The sequence below is a fragment of the Sceloporus occidentalis genome, unplaced genomic scaffold (assembly GCF_023333645.1).
Source record: "Sceloporus occidentalis isolate IW3139 unplaced genomic scaffold, rSceOcc1.0.p SCAF_2, whole genome shotgun sequence".
Classification (NCBI taxonomy): domain Eukaryota; kingdom Metazoa; phylum Chordata; class Lepidosauria; order Squamata; family Phrynosomatidae; genus Sceloporus; species Sceloporus occidentalis.
Genome location: NW_028316982.1, coordinates 62,246,524 through 62,261,844, shown reverse-complemented (window position 1 = coordinate 62,261,844; position 15,321 = coordinate 62,246,524). Strand labels below are relative to the sequence as shown.

The following is a 15,321-nucleotide window of genomic DNA, read 5'->3' as shown; positions in this document are numbered from 1 at the left end:
CATTCTTATCCGTCTGTCCTCACAGCATTTTCTCCGATTCAAATATGGCAAGCTCCATTTTCAATACAGGCCACTTCCCTTTGGCCTGGCATCGGCCCCCAGGGTCTTCACCAAGATCATGGTAGCTCTAATTGCCCACCTAAGGTCACTACGTCTCCATGTCTACCCTTATCTGGACGACCTGCTGATCCGGGCCCCCTCCAGACAACAGTCAGTTCAGGACACCCTCACAACCCTCAAATCGTTAGAGACCCCTACAATGGCTCCTCTTACCACACCAACGAGCCATAAGAGCCCAAGAGCCCAAGAAAATACCACTTGACAGCGATGTGCGTCAGTCACTCCGCTGGTGGACCTCCAATTCAATCCTGAAGGGGAGGCCCATCTGGAAGCCCCCGAAGATTCAAATCACCACAGATGCCAGTCTCCGGGGATGGGGGGCTCACTGCGGGACTCACATAGTTCAGGGCAGGTGAAATTCAATGGAACGATCCCACAGCATCAATTGGTTGGAGCTACGAGCAATCCATCTGGCACTACAGGCTTTTCGTCATCTGATCTCACACAAGGCTGTCCTGATAAGGACAGACAACATTACAGCAAAGGCCCACGTCAATCGACAGGGCGGAACGAGGTCCAGGTCTCTAATGCAAGAGCCCCGACTGCCCCTGACATGGGCCGAAAACAACCTGATGTCTCTGGATGCTGAACATTTTCAAGGAAAGTTAAACTCATAGCCCGACTGGCTAAGTCGAACAAACATAGACCAAGCGGAGTGGAGCCTTCACCCAGAGGTGTTCCTCACCATAACGACACAACTGGGACTCCCAATACTAGACCTGTTTGCTTCCCTGATCAATGCCAAGACTCCGAGATTCTTCTCCAGCTTCCAGACAGAGGGAGTGGAAAACATAGACGCCCTCAATTGTCGGTGGCTGAAGGGCCTTCTTTACGCCTTTCCTCCAGTCCCCCTCCTCTCCAAGTTCCTGTCCAAGGTACGGTCAACCAGATCAGAGGTAATTCTGGTAGCCCCGGCATGGCCCAGATGTCCCTGGTTCTTCAAGATCCTCAACCTCTCAACTCTGCACATACGGCCAGACCTGCTGTCCCAGGGCCAGATCCATCATCCTGACCCAGCCTGGCTTCAGCTACACGTCTGGAAATTGAGCGTCACATGTTAAGCAGATATGGATACTCACTGGGGGTGGTCGAATCCATCCTGGCTTCCCACCGTCAGTCGACGCTCAGGGTCTACGAATACACATTCAAGGCCTTCAAGAGATGGTGTAAAAGAAAAAAGAAAGATTTTATTCAGTTGTCAGTTTCCACGATACTCCAATTCCTCCAGGATGGTATAGACCAGGGCCTTTGTCCCAACACGGTCAAGCGACAAGTGGCGGCCATAACATCTATCCTTCCACACAGCGAGGTGGCCATGATCTCCCACCATCCCCACATTCGCAGACTGCTCAAAGGAGTGGCTAACAGGTCACCGCGGACTAAACATCATTTTCCTTCCTGGGACCTCCACAAGGCCCTAACCATCCATCCCTTTGAACCATTGAGGGAAGCTCCCCTCAAATTTCTCACTTGGAAGACGCTGATCTTCACAGCACTAACATCAGCTCGCCACATCTCCGAGCTAGGCGCCCTCTCAGTTCGAAAAGAATTATGCATAATCAGACCTGACTCAGTGCTTCTCAGGTCGGACCCAACCTTTATTCTCAAGGTGAACTGAGTGTTCCATTCTTCCCAAGACATCATTTTGCCTTTCTTCTGCCCGCGTCCCTCCAATGACTTAGAAAAGATCTGGCACACCTTAGATGTCCGGAGGGCCATCAAGATTTACCTCAAGAAGACCTCGGCCTTCAGAAAGTCAGAAGCCCTCTTCATATCCTTTCAACCAAATTCAAAAGGAAAAAAGGTCCTCATCCACACTGGCAAGGTGGATTAAGCAGTGCATTGTCACATGTTACAAAACTCTCAATCTTAATCCACCTCAGGGTATCACTGCTCACTCAACTAGGAATGTGGCAACATTGGCAGCCCTGGCCATTAATGCCGCTCTGGCCGAGATTTGCAGAGGGGCCACTTGGATGTCACCATCCACTTTTGTCAGACATTACAAATTGGATCTTTTCCAGTCATCACAGGCGGCCTTCGGCTGGAGGGTGTAACAAAAAATTCTCCCTATCTTGCCCTCCGCGCCAGCCGGCCCACCCTGACATTCAGTGGCTTTTATAAATCCCATAGTTAGGCTGCTTGGCCCCCTTCTCTGATGGGAAATGGAACATTAGACTTACCTGAGATATGTCCCTTTCCATCAGAGAAGGTCCGAGCATCCTTCCCACCCTGTATTTGTCGCCTACTGGCGCGGGTGGGCTCGCTGTCTTTTCCCTTTCAGTTGTTGTTGTTTTGGCTAGTCATCGACTGAGGGTTCTTGGGAGGCTCCGCCCATGGGGCAGGGCCAGACCCCTATTCTTTTGTCTTTCTTCTCTGCCTGTCAGGAACCGAAGTGGGCGCTTCCAGGGGTGGGACCCTGGTGGCGTAGTGGTTAAATGCCTGTACTGCATCCACTCACTCAAAACCATAAGGTTGCGGATTCAATACTAGCCAGGGTTCAAGCTTGACTCAGACTTGCATCTTCCAAGTTTGCTAAAATGAGTAACCAGATTGTTGGGGGCAGTTAGCTTACAGTTGTAAACCGCTTAGGCACTGCTAGTTTGGTATGAAGCAGTATATAAATAAAGCTGTTTGTTTTGGCACAGAGCCACCTCTTAGCGGCAATCTGTTCAGCCCCTTAGTCTATTTCCTCCATCTATCTAAGGAAGTAGTCTAAATCTACAAAGTTTATGCTACAATTTCTTTCTTTTAGTCTCAAAGATGCTACAAGATCCCTTTGCATACTGACTCTGAAGCGACCTTGTTGCCATGATTGTAGTCAGGAGTGGCAAGTGTGGGCCACATGGAGCCCCATCAAATGCTTTCCCCCTCTAAATTTTTCATGCAAAAAATTACTCCAGACATCTTAAAATATCATCTGGATCTACACTTAAAACAACTGCCAAAGCTGGCAAGAAAGTGTGGTGGTGACACAGCCACCACCGATTTTGGCTGAAAATCAGGATGTACAGCCAAATCAACAGGGTGAAAATCAACCTTCACTTGTAGCGGATCGTAGTGAGATGTCTAGTGCTATTTCTAACCTAGTTTTGGGTGATCAGGTTCATTTAATGCAAACTGATGTGATATGGACAGTGTATTCATAGTGGTCCATACCCTTGTAGACACTATCATGCAAGTTGGCATCTATACCTGCAGATGCACCCTATAAAGGGAATAGGGTCCTATTTGATAAAGAATAAATGTTGGACTACTTGGAACATGGGGTTTAAAACCTCTCTCTCATCTTGGTTTAGAACCATTTTTAGATAACTCTTGAGCCCAGTGTTATTTCAGTAGCATACTTAGGTAAATATGCTGACAAACATCTAGGTTCTTGAGTTTCATTGAGATTCTGCAATATGGACCCTCCCCACAAAACGATAGTAGCACCCAAACTATTAACTGTACTAAATACATGTGACTGCCCTTGAAATGTGTTCAGAAGCAGCAGCTACGTGCAAAATGCAACAGGCACACTGGTGGCAGGTGTGCATTTTAAAGACCACATAATACTAGTTTTCCAAGAACTGCACTGGTTTCCAATTTGCTGCCAAGTGCAATTCAGGGTGCTGGTGTTGACCTACAAAGACTTAGAGTCAAGATCTGAAAGACTGCTTCCTCCCATATGAGCCTGGCAGACATTTGAGTCTTTGAGTAGGCCGTGCTATGTGTGCCAACACCTTGTGACATTAGGGTAGTGGATATGTGTAACAGCTTTCTCTGTAGCAGTGTGTTGATTGTGGAGCTCTCTACCTAAGAACGCAAGGCTGTCCCCATCTCTTTTTTTTATTAGTATTTTTTTTTGCAACAATAAAGATTCAATATAAAATGATAATACAAATAAATATAAACAGTAACATTGTTTAGTTTTAAAAAACACTATAGTATTTAGATATTTTATATTGTTGTCTACTTATTTGTAATTAATAATCCCCCTGCCCAAAAAATGCGGCAAATTAACAATTTGGTGTAAACTAAAGCAGATTAATGACTTATTATTCTTCTTGAACTATATTATATTATTATTGATCCATTTTCTTTATGAAATATTAACACAAGTGTAAATCCGTGCTATTTCAATTAACCCGTATAACATAAAACCCTATCTTATCATATTTTTAGATCTTAACACATTTTCATCAACCATCCTTGTGTATACCACATATTATTGTTTAATAGTAAACCATTTTTTCTGGTTATTAATTTTGTATTAGCCGGCAGTCTAGTAATGATCAGTGAAGTGACCCATTTGTTTTACAAAAATTAAAAAACAATTTCCAATCTTTATCCCATCCTTCTGTCAAATTTTCATTTAAGATCATTGTCATTCTGTCCGTTTCAATCGTTTCTTAACATTTTAAGAGCCATAAATGTTGATATTTCTTGCTCCTTCCATTTTTTAGCAAAAACTATTGTTGCTGCAGTAGTCGAATATATAATAAATTTCAGATGTTTCTTCTTGTCTTTCCCCTCAATGATATTTAGCAAAAAACATTCTGGGGGCATTTTAATTGAACATTGGAGGATCTTTTGTAGGGAGTGGTGGACTGTTTTCCAGAATTTAACTGCAGCTGGACAAGTCTACCATAAATGAAACAGTGTTCCTTCACCTCCTTTAAGCTTCTGGTGGGTAACCAAACAGTGCTGTTCTGTATGGCATTCAATGTTTATAATTGCTGTTTTGACTGTTTTGAAACTGGATTCTAGGATTGTTTTTAAAAAGTATATTAATGTGTTTAAAAATATTTTTATCTCAGTATTGTTTTTATTTTCTCATTGCCTTGTGCACTCTTGTGGACTGGGAGGCAATATAGAAAGACTTTAAATAAATAATAAAATATTTTCTGTTTATTTTCTAGGCATATTATATGCTATATGTTCTTCTTCATTTAGTCAGGGAAGCTAGCAGTTTTGAGAGCACAAACCTCATCCAGAAAGTAAGTAACTGTCTCAAATTACTTGACAACATGTAAAGTATTTTTTTCATGAGGATGTCTGTACTATGAAATGTGCTTCTTTATAACATGGAGGTAGACATTCAGTTTTGGATGAAGACCATATCAAGAATAGGTTAGCAGCTTGTGAATACTTCTGCATGAAAGTGGAAAACTGTTTTTGCCTCCATGATGGGCTACACTGTCTGACTTTTTTCAGCTGCAAATTAGTCCTGGAAGTGACCAGAAATGTTCTGGTTTTTTTAGGTTAGTGTTTAGGAGTTTGTGGGGATTGTATAGATTCAGAAAGCCATTCCAGACAACATTTTTTGATGTTATTTTTCACCAAAACCTCAAAAAACATTTGATAAGTGAAGGTTTTAAGGAATGTGGGAGTGGACTTGGGGACTATACGCAGCTCATGGTCCATGCGATAGTTTGCACCTTTGTTCTAGATACAGCTTTCCCCTTGAAAGCTAGTCATGATGTAAAATCCTTTCAAACATTTTTGATTCATTTGCTGTGCTTCTCTTTTAAAATAAAGATCTAGCTTGAGATAACCATGCTTTGGTAATATCTAGACTTGATGTGCTACAATGCATTGTATGTAGACTGTTCATAATATGACTGCTTCATCCCGTTGTAGAAATCACATTTCACTGATTACACAGGCCTGCGAAATTGAGGGTCATAAAACTTCTTTTTAAATGTATGCTGGTTTTACAGGAACTTGGTGTTCTAAATCCAAAAATCACTTCTGATTTGCTCCATCACACAGTATTTTCACAACTTGTTCTGTAGTATTTATGTTGTTCAGTCGCCCCTCTGTTTGTGTGGCCTTGGAATTCGCATCCTCGCTTATGTGTGAGCGGAAAACGGAGGGAGAACATAATGGGCCGTGTGTCCGCGGTGCGCACTTGCATGCGCCCACAAGAATACATCACCATCCAACCCTCTACAGGTTGAATATCAGAATAAGATCAGAATATTGGAATAAGATCCAGGACAGACGAGTTTCCATTTTCGCGGTGGGGATGGTCTGGAATGGATCCCCCAAGAACATGGAGGGTCAACTGTAATATGTTAGAAGATCATGAAAGAGGGGCACCACTAAATGTAACATCTCTATGGAATTGACCCCTATGTTTTTGGAGTCCTATTGAAGTAGTAAGAGGAGGAGAATAACACATTAATCCTATACCTTTCTATTGGTGATATAGTTTAGCTTAATTGTTAACTATCTTAATTATTTCTTTGATAATAGTGAATTCCTTGAGAACATCGTTACTGTTATAATTTACTTATGGAAAATCACATGACTATAGAAAGGGATAAAGATGAGGCTAGATTAGTTTGTAACGCCGCAGACTCTGACAGAGGGAGACCAATTTGAGTAGTGTGGGGCAATGGGAGATACAGCATTAACAGAGTGGAAATGAAATATGAAAGGAGACAAGATTGATATCTGAAATCTATCCCGTCTTCTACTCAACCTGTTAACCCGAAAGATCCAAGGGTCATTCCAACCATACCACAGACCCTTACCTTGCTCTAAAGAACAAATCTCATATCATCTGTGATTTGTTAGAAGAAGAGAATACCGACCCGGCCTGCTTTACCGAAACTTGGCTGGGAGAGGACAGCAGCGTAACCTGGGCTAAGACTCTCCCTGCTAGGTATGCTGTTCAGGAGCAGGTTAAGGAAAGTGGGCGAGGGGGGGGGAGTGATCTACAAGAATACCATCACTTTGACCAGGAGACCTGTCCAGAAGAAAGATTACATTGAATGTATTTACCTGTCCCTGAAGGCTAGGGACAGTCTGGGGATTCTGTTGGTTTATCGTCCACCCCGTAATCTAGCAGACTCCCTGGCCGAGCTGACACAGCTAGTGTCGGAGCTGGTCCTGGAGTCCCCCAGATTTCTTGTCGTAGGAGATCTCAACATCCCCTTCGGGGTTGGCTCATCAGATCTTGCAGGGGCGGCTCGGGAGTTTATGACTTCCATGACAGCCATGGGCCTGTCCCAATTAGTCTCGGGTCCGACACATTGTGCGGGTAATACACTTGATGTGGTCTTCTGTACGGAATAATAATAATAATAATAATAATAATTTGTATCCCGCCCCTCTGAGAACAATTGCGGCGGCTAACAAAGTTAAAAATACAGAACATATAAAATCCCTAATACCCTCCCCTCCTTAAAAAAGTATTAAATCCAATACAGTATTTAAAAAGCACAAAACAAAAAAACACAAACATACAAGTTAAAAACTGATCAAAAAGTCAGCAACATCACACCCGCAAACAATCAGTTGGAGCAGCAGTATCTTTGCCAGACGTTCTTCTAAGGCCGGGTTCTCTATTCTGGGAAGGCCTGCTGGAAGAGATCCGTCTTAACAGCCTTTTTAAAGCTGTCTAAGGATGTAAGTAGACGGATCTCATCCGGCAGGCCGTTCCACAGTCTGGGGGCGACGATGGAAAATGCCCTCTGGGAGGTAGTAGAAAGCCTAGATTTTTGTGGTTGAAGTAGGCCTCTCCCAGAGGAGCGGAGTGTGCGGGGAGGATTGTAGGGGAGAAGGCGGTCCTGGAGATAGCTTGGACCCAAGCCATTTAGGGCTTTAAAGGTGATAACCAACACTTTGTACTGGTTCTGGAAGCTAATGGGCAGCCAGTGGAGGGACTTTAGAACCAGCGTAATATGGTCCCTCCTGGATGTTCCAGAAATTACTCTGGCTGCCATATTCTGTACTAACTGCAGTTTCCAGACCAAGCACGAGGGTAGCCCCATGTAGAGCGCATTACAGAAGTCTCGACGTGAGGTTACCAGCGCGTGCACAACAGTCTCAAGATCCCTTACTTCCAGAAAAGGGCGCAGCTGGCGTATCAGCCGACGCTGATAACAGGCGCTCCTGACTGTCGCATTTACCTGGTTCAACATCAGGAGCGACGAGTCAAGGAGCACCCCCAGACTGTGAACACAGTCCTTGACGGAGAGTGTGACCCCATCCAGGACTGGAGATTGCAACCCAATTCTTGGTTTCTGGGCCGTTACCGTGAACACTTCTGTTTTGTCTGGATTCAATCTCAATCTGTTTTTCCTCATCCAGCCCATTACTGCCCAAAGACATTCATTGAGAGAGGAGACGCCATCAGAATTCGAGGCCAACGAACGAGACATGGAGAAATGGATTTGGGTGTCATCAGCATACTGATAACACCCAGCTCCATAACTCCGAATGATCTCACCCAGCGGCTTCATATAGATGTTAAATAACATCAGGGACAGAATAGCACCCTGCAGGACTCCACAGGTGAGCTCCCTTTTACTGGAGCAACTGTCCCCAAGCATCACCCTCTGGGATCTGCCCGAGAGAAAGGAACGGAACCACTGCAATGCAGTGCCTCCAATTCCCAGCCCCCTCAGGCGATCCAAGAGGATGCCATGATCTATCATATCAAAAGCCGCTGAGAGGAGGTCTAGGAGCACCAACAGGGTCACACAGGAACAGGAAAGCCCGTGGGCAGAGGTTATCAACAACACTGCCCTGTCATGGACGGACCATTTCCTGGTTAAGGTTGGCCTAAAAGCCACTACCCACACCCCTCTTGGGGGTGGAGGATCCATTAAACTGATCCGCCCTCAAAGGCTGATGAAACCCAAAAGGTTCCAGGAAGCCCTAGAGGGTTTTATGGTTGGAAATGACAGCAATTCTGTCGACGCCCTAGTTGATACCTGGAATAAAGACCTAACCAGGACAATAGACAGCATCGCTCTCAAGCGTCCTCTCCGGCTTGCTTCAAATAAAAATCCATGGTACACTCAAGATCTTCAGAAAATGAAGCGAGCCGTGCGACGACTAGAGCGCCGCTGGCGGAAACACCGATGCTTATCTGACAAGACACTCCTAGGAAACCTTTCAGTTTCCTAGAGTGGCAATCGATGCAGCAAAGAACTTGTTCTATGCTGCACGTATTGCATCCTCAGAGTCTCATCCAGCAGAGCTATTCAGAGTGCTCAGAGAGCTAATCCAACTGCCTCCCACTCTGAACGTATTATTAGAACCAACAACAGCCTGCTGTGACGCATTCAATGACTTCTTTGCCGATAAGATCTCTCAGATAAGGGTCGATCTAGATGCCGGCATTAAAACAGAGACTATGAGAGAGGTATCCAGTGACTCCGCGGACTCCATTAGATTGGATCATTTTGAGCTTGTGAGTACCGATGAAGTGGACAAGCTCCTTGGATGTGTAAGGAGGACGACTTGCCCCCTCGATTCCTGCCCATCTTGGCTGACCGTTCAGGTAAGAGATGCTGTAACATCACTGCTTCAAACTATAATAAATGCATCCCTTAGAGAGGGGAAATTTCCATCAGCACTTAAACATGCAGTGGTTAAGCCACTCTTAAAGAAACCCTCTCTAGATCCCCTGATAAGGAACAACTATAGGTCAGTCTCTTTACTACCATTTTTGGGCAAAGTGATCGAGAGGGCAGTCGCCTTCCAATTCCAGGCTGTCTTGGATGAAGCCGATTATCTGGACCCATTTCAAACTGGCTTTAGGGCGTGATACAGAGTTAAAACTGCCATGGTTGCCTTAGTCGATGATCTCCGTCTGGGCATCGACAGGGGAAGTGTGGCCCTGATGGTGCTTTTAGACATCTCAGCAGCATTCGATACCATTGACCATGGTATCCTTCTGGAGCGCCTGAGGGAGTTAGGTATTGGGGGCACTGTGCTCCAGTGGTTCCGTTCCTACCTCTTAGGCAGATTTCAGATGGTGATGCTGGGAGATAGTTGTTCTCGTAAAAGGGAACTGACATCTGGTGTCCCTCAGGACGCTATTCTGTCCCCCATGCTTTTTAACATTTACATGAAGCCACTGGGAGAGATCATCTGGAGACATGAGGCGCGGTGTTATCAATATGCCGATGACACCCAAATTCACTTCTCTATGTGTCTGACTGCTGCAGCGACTAAGGATGGCATCTCTCCTGTGAATGCCTGCCTTGAGTCTGTAATGGGCTGGATGAAGGGAAACAAACTCAAGCTGAATCCAGGGAAAAAGGAGGTGCTCGTGATAGGTGCCCCTGGTCCAGCGGGGGAGATCTGCCAACCTATCCTTGACGGGGTCACACTCCCCCTGAAAAATGAAGTCCGCAGTTTGGACGTGCTCCTGGACTCATCTCTACAGTTGACATCTCAGGTGGAGGCGATAACCAGGAGTGCATGGTATCAGCTTCAGCTGATACGCCAACTGCATCCCTACGTGGCTCAGGGAGACCTTGAAACAGTAGTACATGTACTGGTAACCTCTCATTTAGATTTCTGTAATGCGCTCTACATGGGGCTACCTTTGTACCAAGTTCGGAAGCTCCAACTGATTCAGAATACTGCAGCCAGACTTATCACCAAGACACCGAGATCAGAGCACATTACACCGGTGTTGAAATCTCTACATTGGCTGCTGTTTAGCTTCTGGGTACAATACAAAGTGTCAGTTATTAACTATAAAGCCCTACATGGCCTGGGCCTGAGTTACTTAAAGGAACGCCTCTCCCTACATAATCCAGCCCGCACTCTCAGGACATCTGGCTCAAAAATATTAGAACAACCCAAAACCTGGTTGAAAACCACCTCTTGTAGAACGTTTTCTGCAATGGCCCCTAGACTTTGGAACATCTTACCGGAAGAGATCCGTCTTATACCTTCTTTGGAAGCCTTCAGGAGGGCATTGAAGACGGATCTCTTCTGGCAGGCCTATCCAACAGATCTCCTCGAATCTGATTTTGAACATCTGAATATGATGACTCCATTCTTATAACTGTCAGCAGCACTGTAACAACTCTTCCCCTTTTTATTTTATTTTTTATTTTGATTGATGTATTTTGTATTATCTATGGATTTTATTATGTTTTTACTGTTGTAATCCTGCTTCGATCCGAAGGGAGAAGCAGGAAATATAAATAATAATAATAATAATAATAATTATTATTATTATTAGAATCATAGAATCATAGAGTTGGAAGAGACCGCAAGGGCCATCCAGTCCAACCCCCTGCCATGCAGGAAATCACAATCAAAGCATCCCCGACAGATGGCCATCCAGCCTCTGCTTGAAGACCTCCAAGGAAGGAGACTCCACTACACTCCGAGGAAGGAGTGTGTTCCACTGTCGAACAGCCCTTACTGTCAGGAAGTTCCTCCTAATGTTGAGGTGGAATCTCTTTTCCTGTAGCTTGCATCCATTGCTCCGGGTCCTAGTCTCTGAAGCAGCAGAAAACAAGCTTGCTCTCTCTTCAATATGACATCCCTTCAAATATTTAAACAGGGCTATCATATCACCTCTTAACCTTCTCTTCTCCAGGCTAAACATCCCCAGCTCCCTAAGTCGTTCCTTGTAGGGCATGGTTTCCAGGCCTTTCACCATTTTAGTCGCCCTCCTTTGGACACGCTCCAGTTTCTCAATGTCCTTTTTGAATTGTGGTGCCCAGAACTGGACACAATATTCCAGGTGGGGCCTGACCAGAGCAGAATATAGTGGCACTATGACTTCCCTTGATCTAGACACTATACTTCTATTGATGCAGCCTAAAATCACATTGGCCTTGTTAGCTGCCGCATCACATTGTTGACTCATGTTCAACTCATGGTCTACTTGGACTCCTAGATCCCTTTCACACGTAGTTTCATTCAGCCAGGTGTCCTCCATTCTATATCTGTGCTTTTCGTTTTTCCGCCCTAAGTACAGTACATTACATTTCTCCGTGTTGAATTTCATTTTGTTAGCTATGGCCCAGTTTTCTAGTCTGTTCAGGTCATGTTTAATCTTGATCCTGTCCTCTGGGGTTTTAGCTACTCCCCCTAATTTGGTGTCATCTGCAAATTTGATTAGTATGCCCCCAATTTTGTCCTCCAAGTTGTTGTTGTTGTTGTTGTTATTTATGTGACTGAATGAAATGATCCTGCAAGGAATTATCCTGCAAAGAGTAAGAAAAGGGTTAAAGTCTTCTAATAGACTTTCAAAACACTCTTAAGTCGCTGATTTGAAACACATAAATCCATTCAAAAGTGCTAAAAAATTGCACTGGAACATTAACGTCCACACTTAATCAAGGTTGAGTAACAGTTGATAAAAATATTGAATTTGTGAATGAATTGGGTGTGGGGCATGACATTCTGCACCCAAGAAAACATTAAAAACAGCTACAATACTGAAAAAAAGTTTTTTTCAGCACACTGTGTTGTTAGAAGTGTTATACTGATTCCTCATTTATTTCCAATTCACAACTAATCCTTATCTGTATGTATGTGCCTTCATGTTGCCCATCAATTTATGATGACCCCATGAATTTCATAGGGTTTTTTAAGGCAAGGAATACTCAGAGGTGGTTTGCCAATTCCTTCCTCTGAAATATAGCCTATAGTACCTGGTCTTTGTGGGCAGTCTCTCATCCAAGTACTAAGCAGGGCTGGCCTGCTTACTTTCCAAGATCAGATGGGATATAGTTGCCATTGGGATACTTAGGGCCCATACAGACAAGCCAAAATGAAGTTGCTTCGGGTCACTTTGGAGGTATGCTGTTTCAACGATGCATGCATCCTAAGAGGCCAGAAGCCATGCCAAAGCCATGTTCCAGTCCTAAGGACTGGAGTGCAGTTTTGGTGCAACTTCTGGCCTCTTAGGACGCATGCATCATTGAAACAGCATACCTCCAAAGTGACCCGAACCAGCTTTATTTTGGTCTGTCTGTACAGACCCATTGATTGCTTAATCCTAAGGAGCCCCGGTGGCACAGTGGTTAAATGCCTGTACTGCAGCCACTCACTCATAAGTGAGCCTTGCATCCTTCCGAGGTTGCTTGTTGGGGGCAATTAGCTTACAGTTGTAAACCGCTTAGAGACTGCTTAGTTCAGTATGAAGCAGTATATAAATAAAGCTGCTATTGCTAATCCCTGCCTATAAGACCCTATTTTATGCTTTAAATTAACAGGAACTTTTGAGGGCTAGGATCCTAATTTTTAGCTCCAAGAAAGGAAGGCAGTTCAGTTTACATAAGGGGAGAGTTGTACTAATGGATGGATTCCTTCTATAAGCAGGTCTTCTGTTCACAGAAATAAAAAATAAGATCCAGGACAGAATATTTAAATAATTTTGTGCTGCTTTGTTAGTCTCTTGTTCTATTGCTCCTTTACATTTTTCGGATGTTTACTGATTTAATTTTTTGTTCATGGGTCATACTAAACATTTTTTTAATGGAAAAGCAGGGTGTAATGCTTCAGTGTGTTATTTGATAATAAAGATTACCTGTACTACAGAATTCTAGCCCCAGATATAGGGGTTATTGTATAAATTAGATGTGTCTAGTATTCATACTTTTGGTCTGGGGAAAAGTAATTTAGAAATAATGGAGTTAATGTTTGTTTTTGCTTCAATTTAGAAATGGCTGTTGAAACTCTGTAGTACCTTGGAAAAACATATAAAATGTAATATTAGAGAAGATGCCAGGCTATTGTATAAAACTAAGGTGAGTTATCTCTTGAGTTATTTCTCCCCCTCTTTCCCAGACTATGTGAATAGGAAAGAAGTCTTGGGATGACTCACGTATACAAACACAAACATACACAAACATGAGTAAACCTGAAAAATGAAGGGCTTTATTTTCATTCTAGCAATTTATTTTAGTTATACAGTGGACCCTCGTTATACCGTGTATAAAAAAACCCGCGTATGCTCAAGTCCTCAGTTAAATTTACCTTCAGTTGATGTCAGCGAGGCTGAGAAGCACTCTCATGGCAGGGGGGAGGCTTTGGGGAAGGGCTCTAGCACCAGTGAAACATTCTCTCTTCGTCCTCAGCAGTTTGGCTCGGGAGAGGAAGTTGGCGCTGCTCCCAGGAAACAGGAAGAAGGGAGGCTTGGGGCTTGGAGCTTTCCTCTCCTGAGTCCCACAGCTTATTGAAATCCCCCACCGCCCTTCCCCATAGGAATCAATCCAAAAACGAGTTTAAAAGGAGCAGAGGAGAGCCCTGTGGATCTGCATCTCGGGGGGGGGGGGGGGGGAGGGCGGCAGTGGTTGCTTGGCTATGGGGATGCCCTGCAATCTCTCTCTCTCTCTCCTCCTTTTCCCATAGCCAAGCAACCCCTGCCCCCCCCCCACACACACACACAGATGCAGACCCATAGGCCTCTCCTCTGCTCCTTTTAAACTCCGTTTTTGGATTGATTCCTATGGGGAAAGGAGAGAGAGAGAGAGAGAGAGAGAGAGAGAGAGAGAGATTGCAGGGCATCCCCATAGCCAAGCAACCCCTGCCCCCCCCCAGTTGCAGACCCATAGGGCTCTCCTCTGTTCCTTTTAAACTCCGTTTTTGGATTGATTCCTATGGGGAAGAGAGGTGGGGGATTTCAATAAGCCGAGGGACTCAGGAGAGGCAAGCCCCAAGCCTCCCTTCCCTTCTTCCTGTTTCCTGGGAGCAGCGCCAACTTCCTCTCCTGAGCTAAACTTCTGAGGACAAAGAGAGAATGTTTCCTTGGTGCTAGAGCCCTTCCCCAAAGCCTCCCCCCTGCCATGAGAGCGCTTCTCAGCCTCACTGACATCAATTGAAGGTAAAAAAATGTTCCTTCATTTCAGTCCGTGTATGCTCAAATCAGCGTATACCAAATCCGCGTATAACGAGGGCGGACTGTAGATTTATTTTGGTATTCTTCAATGCTGATTTCAAGATCTACTTCTCTTACCTTTATTAAGTAGTAAGAGTGCATCTTAGGTCAATCCAACATAAATTTGAGAGTTGGTCTTAAAATCTGATTGGAATAGTGATGAGACAGGTAATTTTTCAAGAACTGTGCCTGTAAAAAAAAGGAAAACTTACTTCATTTATAATTATCTTTCCTCCTATCTTCAAACGGACACCATTAAAGAATACACAGTAAATGCAATGTATACATTGAAAAGGAAATGCCTCACTACTCAAAGCAAAGGGTGGTGCTCCTTTGGTCCAAATTCAAAAGCCCTGTGCAGGAGCTGAGTACCTACAAATGGGGAGGAAGAAGCAGAGACAGAATAAGATTTCAGAAAGGGAGGGAGAAGGAGTGGGCATTACTCATTTTTTACTATGGCCCCATCCACTGTGAGCTTTGCAAGTGGTCCCTGGGCTCCACATATGTAGTTGCCCGCTATTCATTTACACATGTGTGAGCAACTCCTGTGGGACTGGCAGCCA

The 15,321-nt window shown here is 44.3% G+C and overlaps 1 protein-coding gene across 4 annotated transcripts in view; it reads left to right on the top strand.

Annotated features, from left to right (window-relative positions):
• Positions 1-15,321, top strand: part of SLF2 (SMC5/6 complex localization factor 2) — a 48,887-nt gene that overhangs the window by 29,072 nt on the left and 4,494 nt on the right. For 3 of the 4 annotated variants that reach the window (XM_089509750.1, XM_089509748.1, XM_089509751.1), the window contains 2 exons: positions 5,025-5,102; positions 13,542-13,628. In XM_089509750.1, coding sequence (XP_089365876.1) covers positions 5,025-5,102; positions 13,542-13,628 — 165 coding nt within the window. The remainder of the gene's footprint in view (positions 1-5,024; positions 5,103-13,541; positions 13,629-15,321) is intronic. The other variant, XM_089509749.1, reaches the window with a different exon arrangement.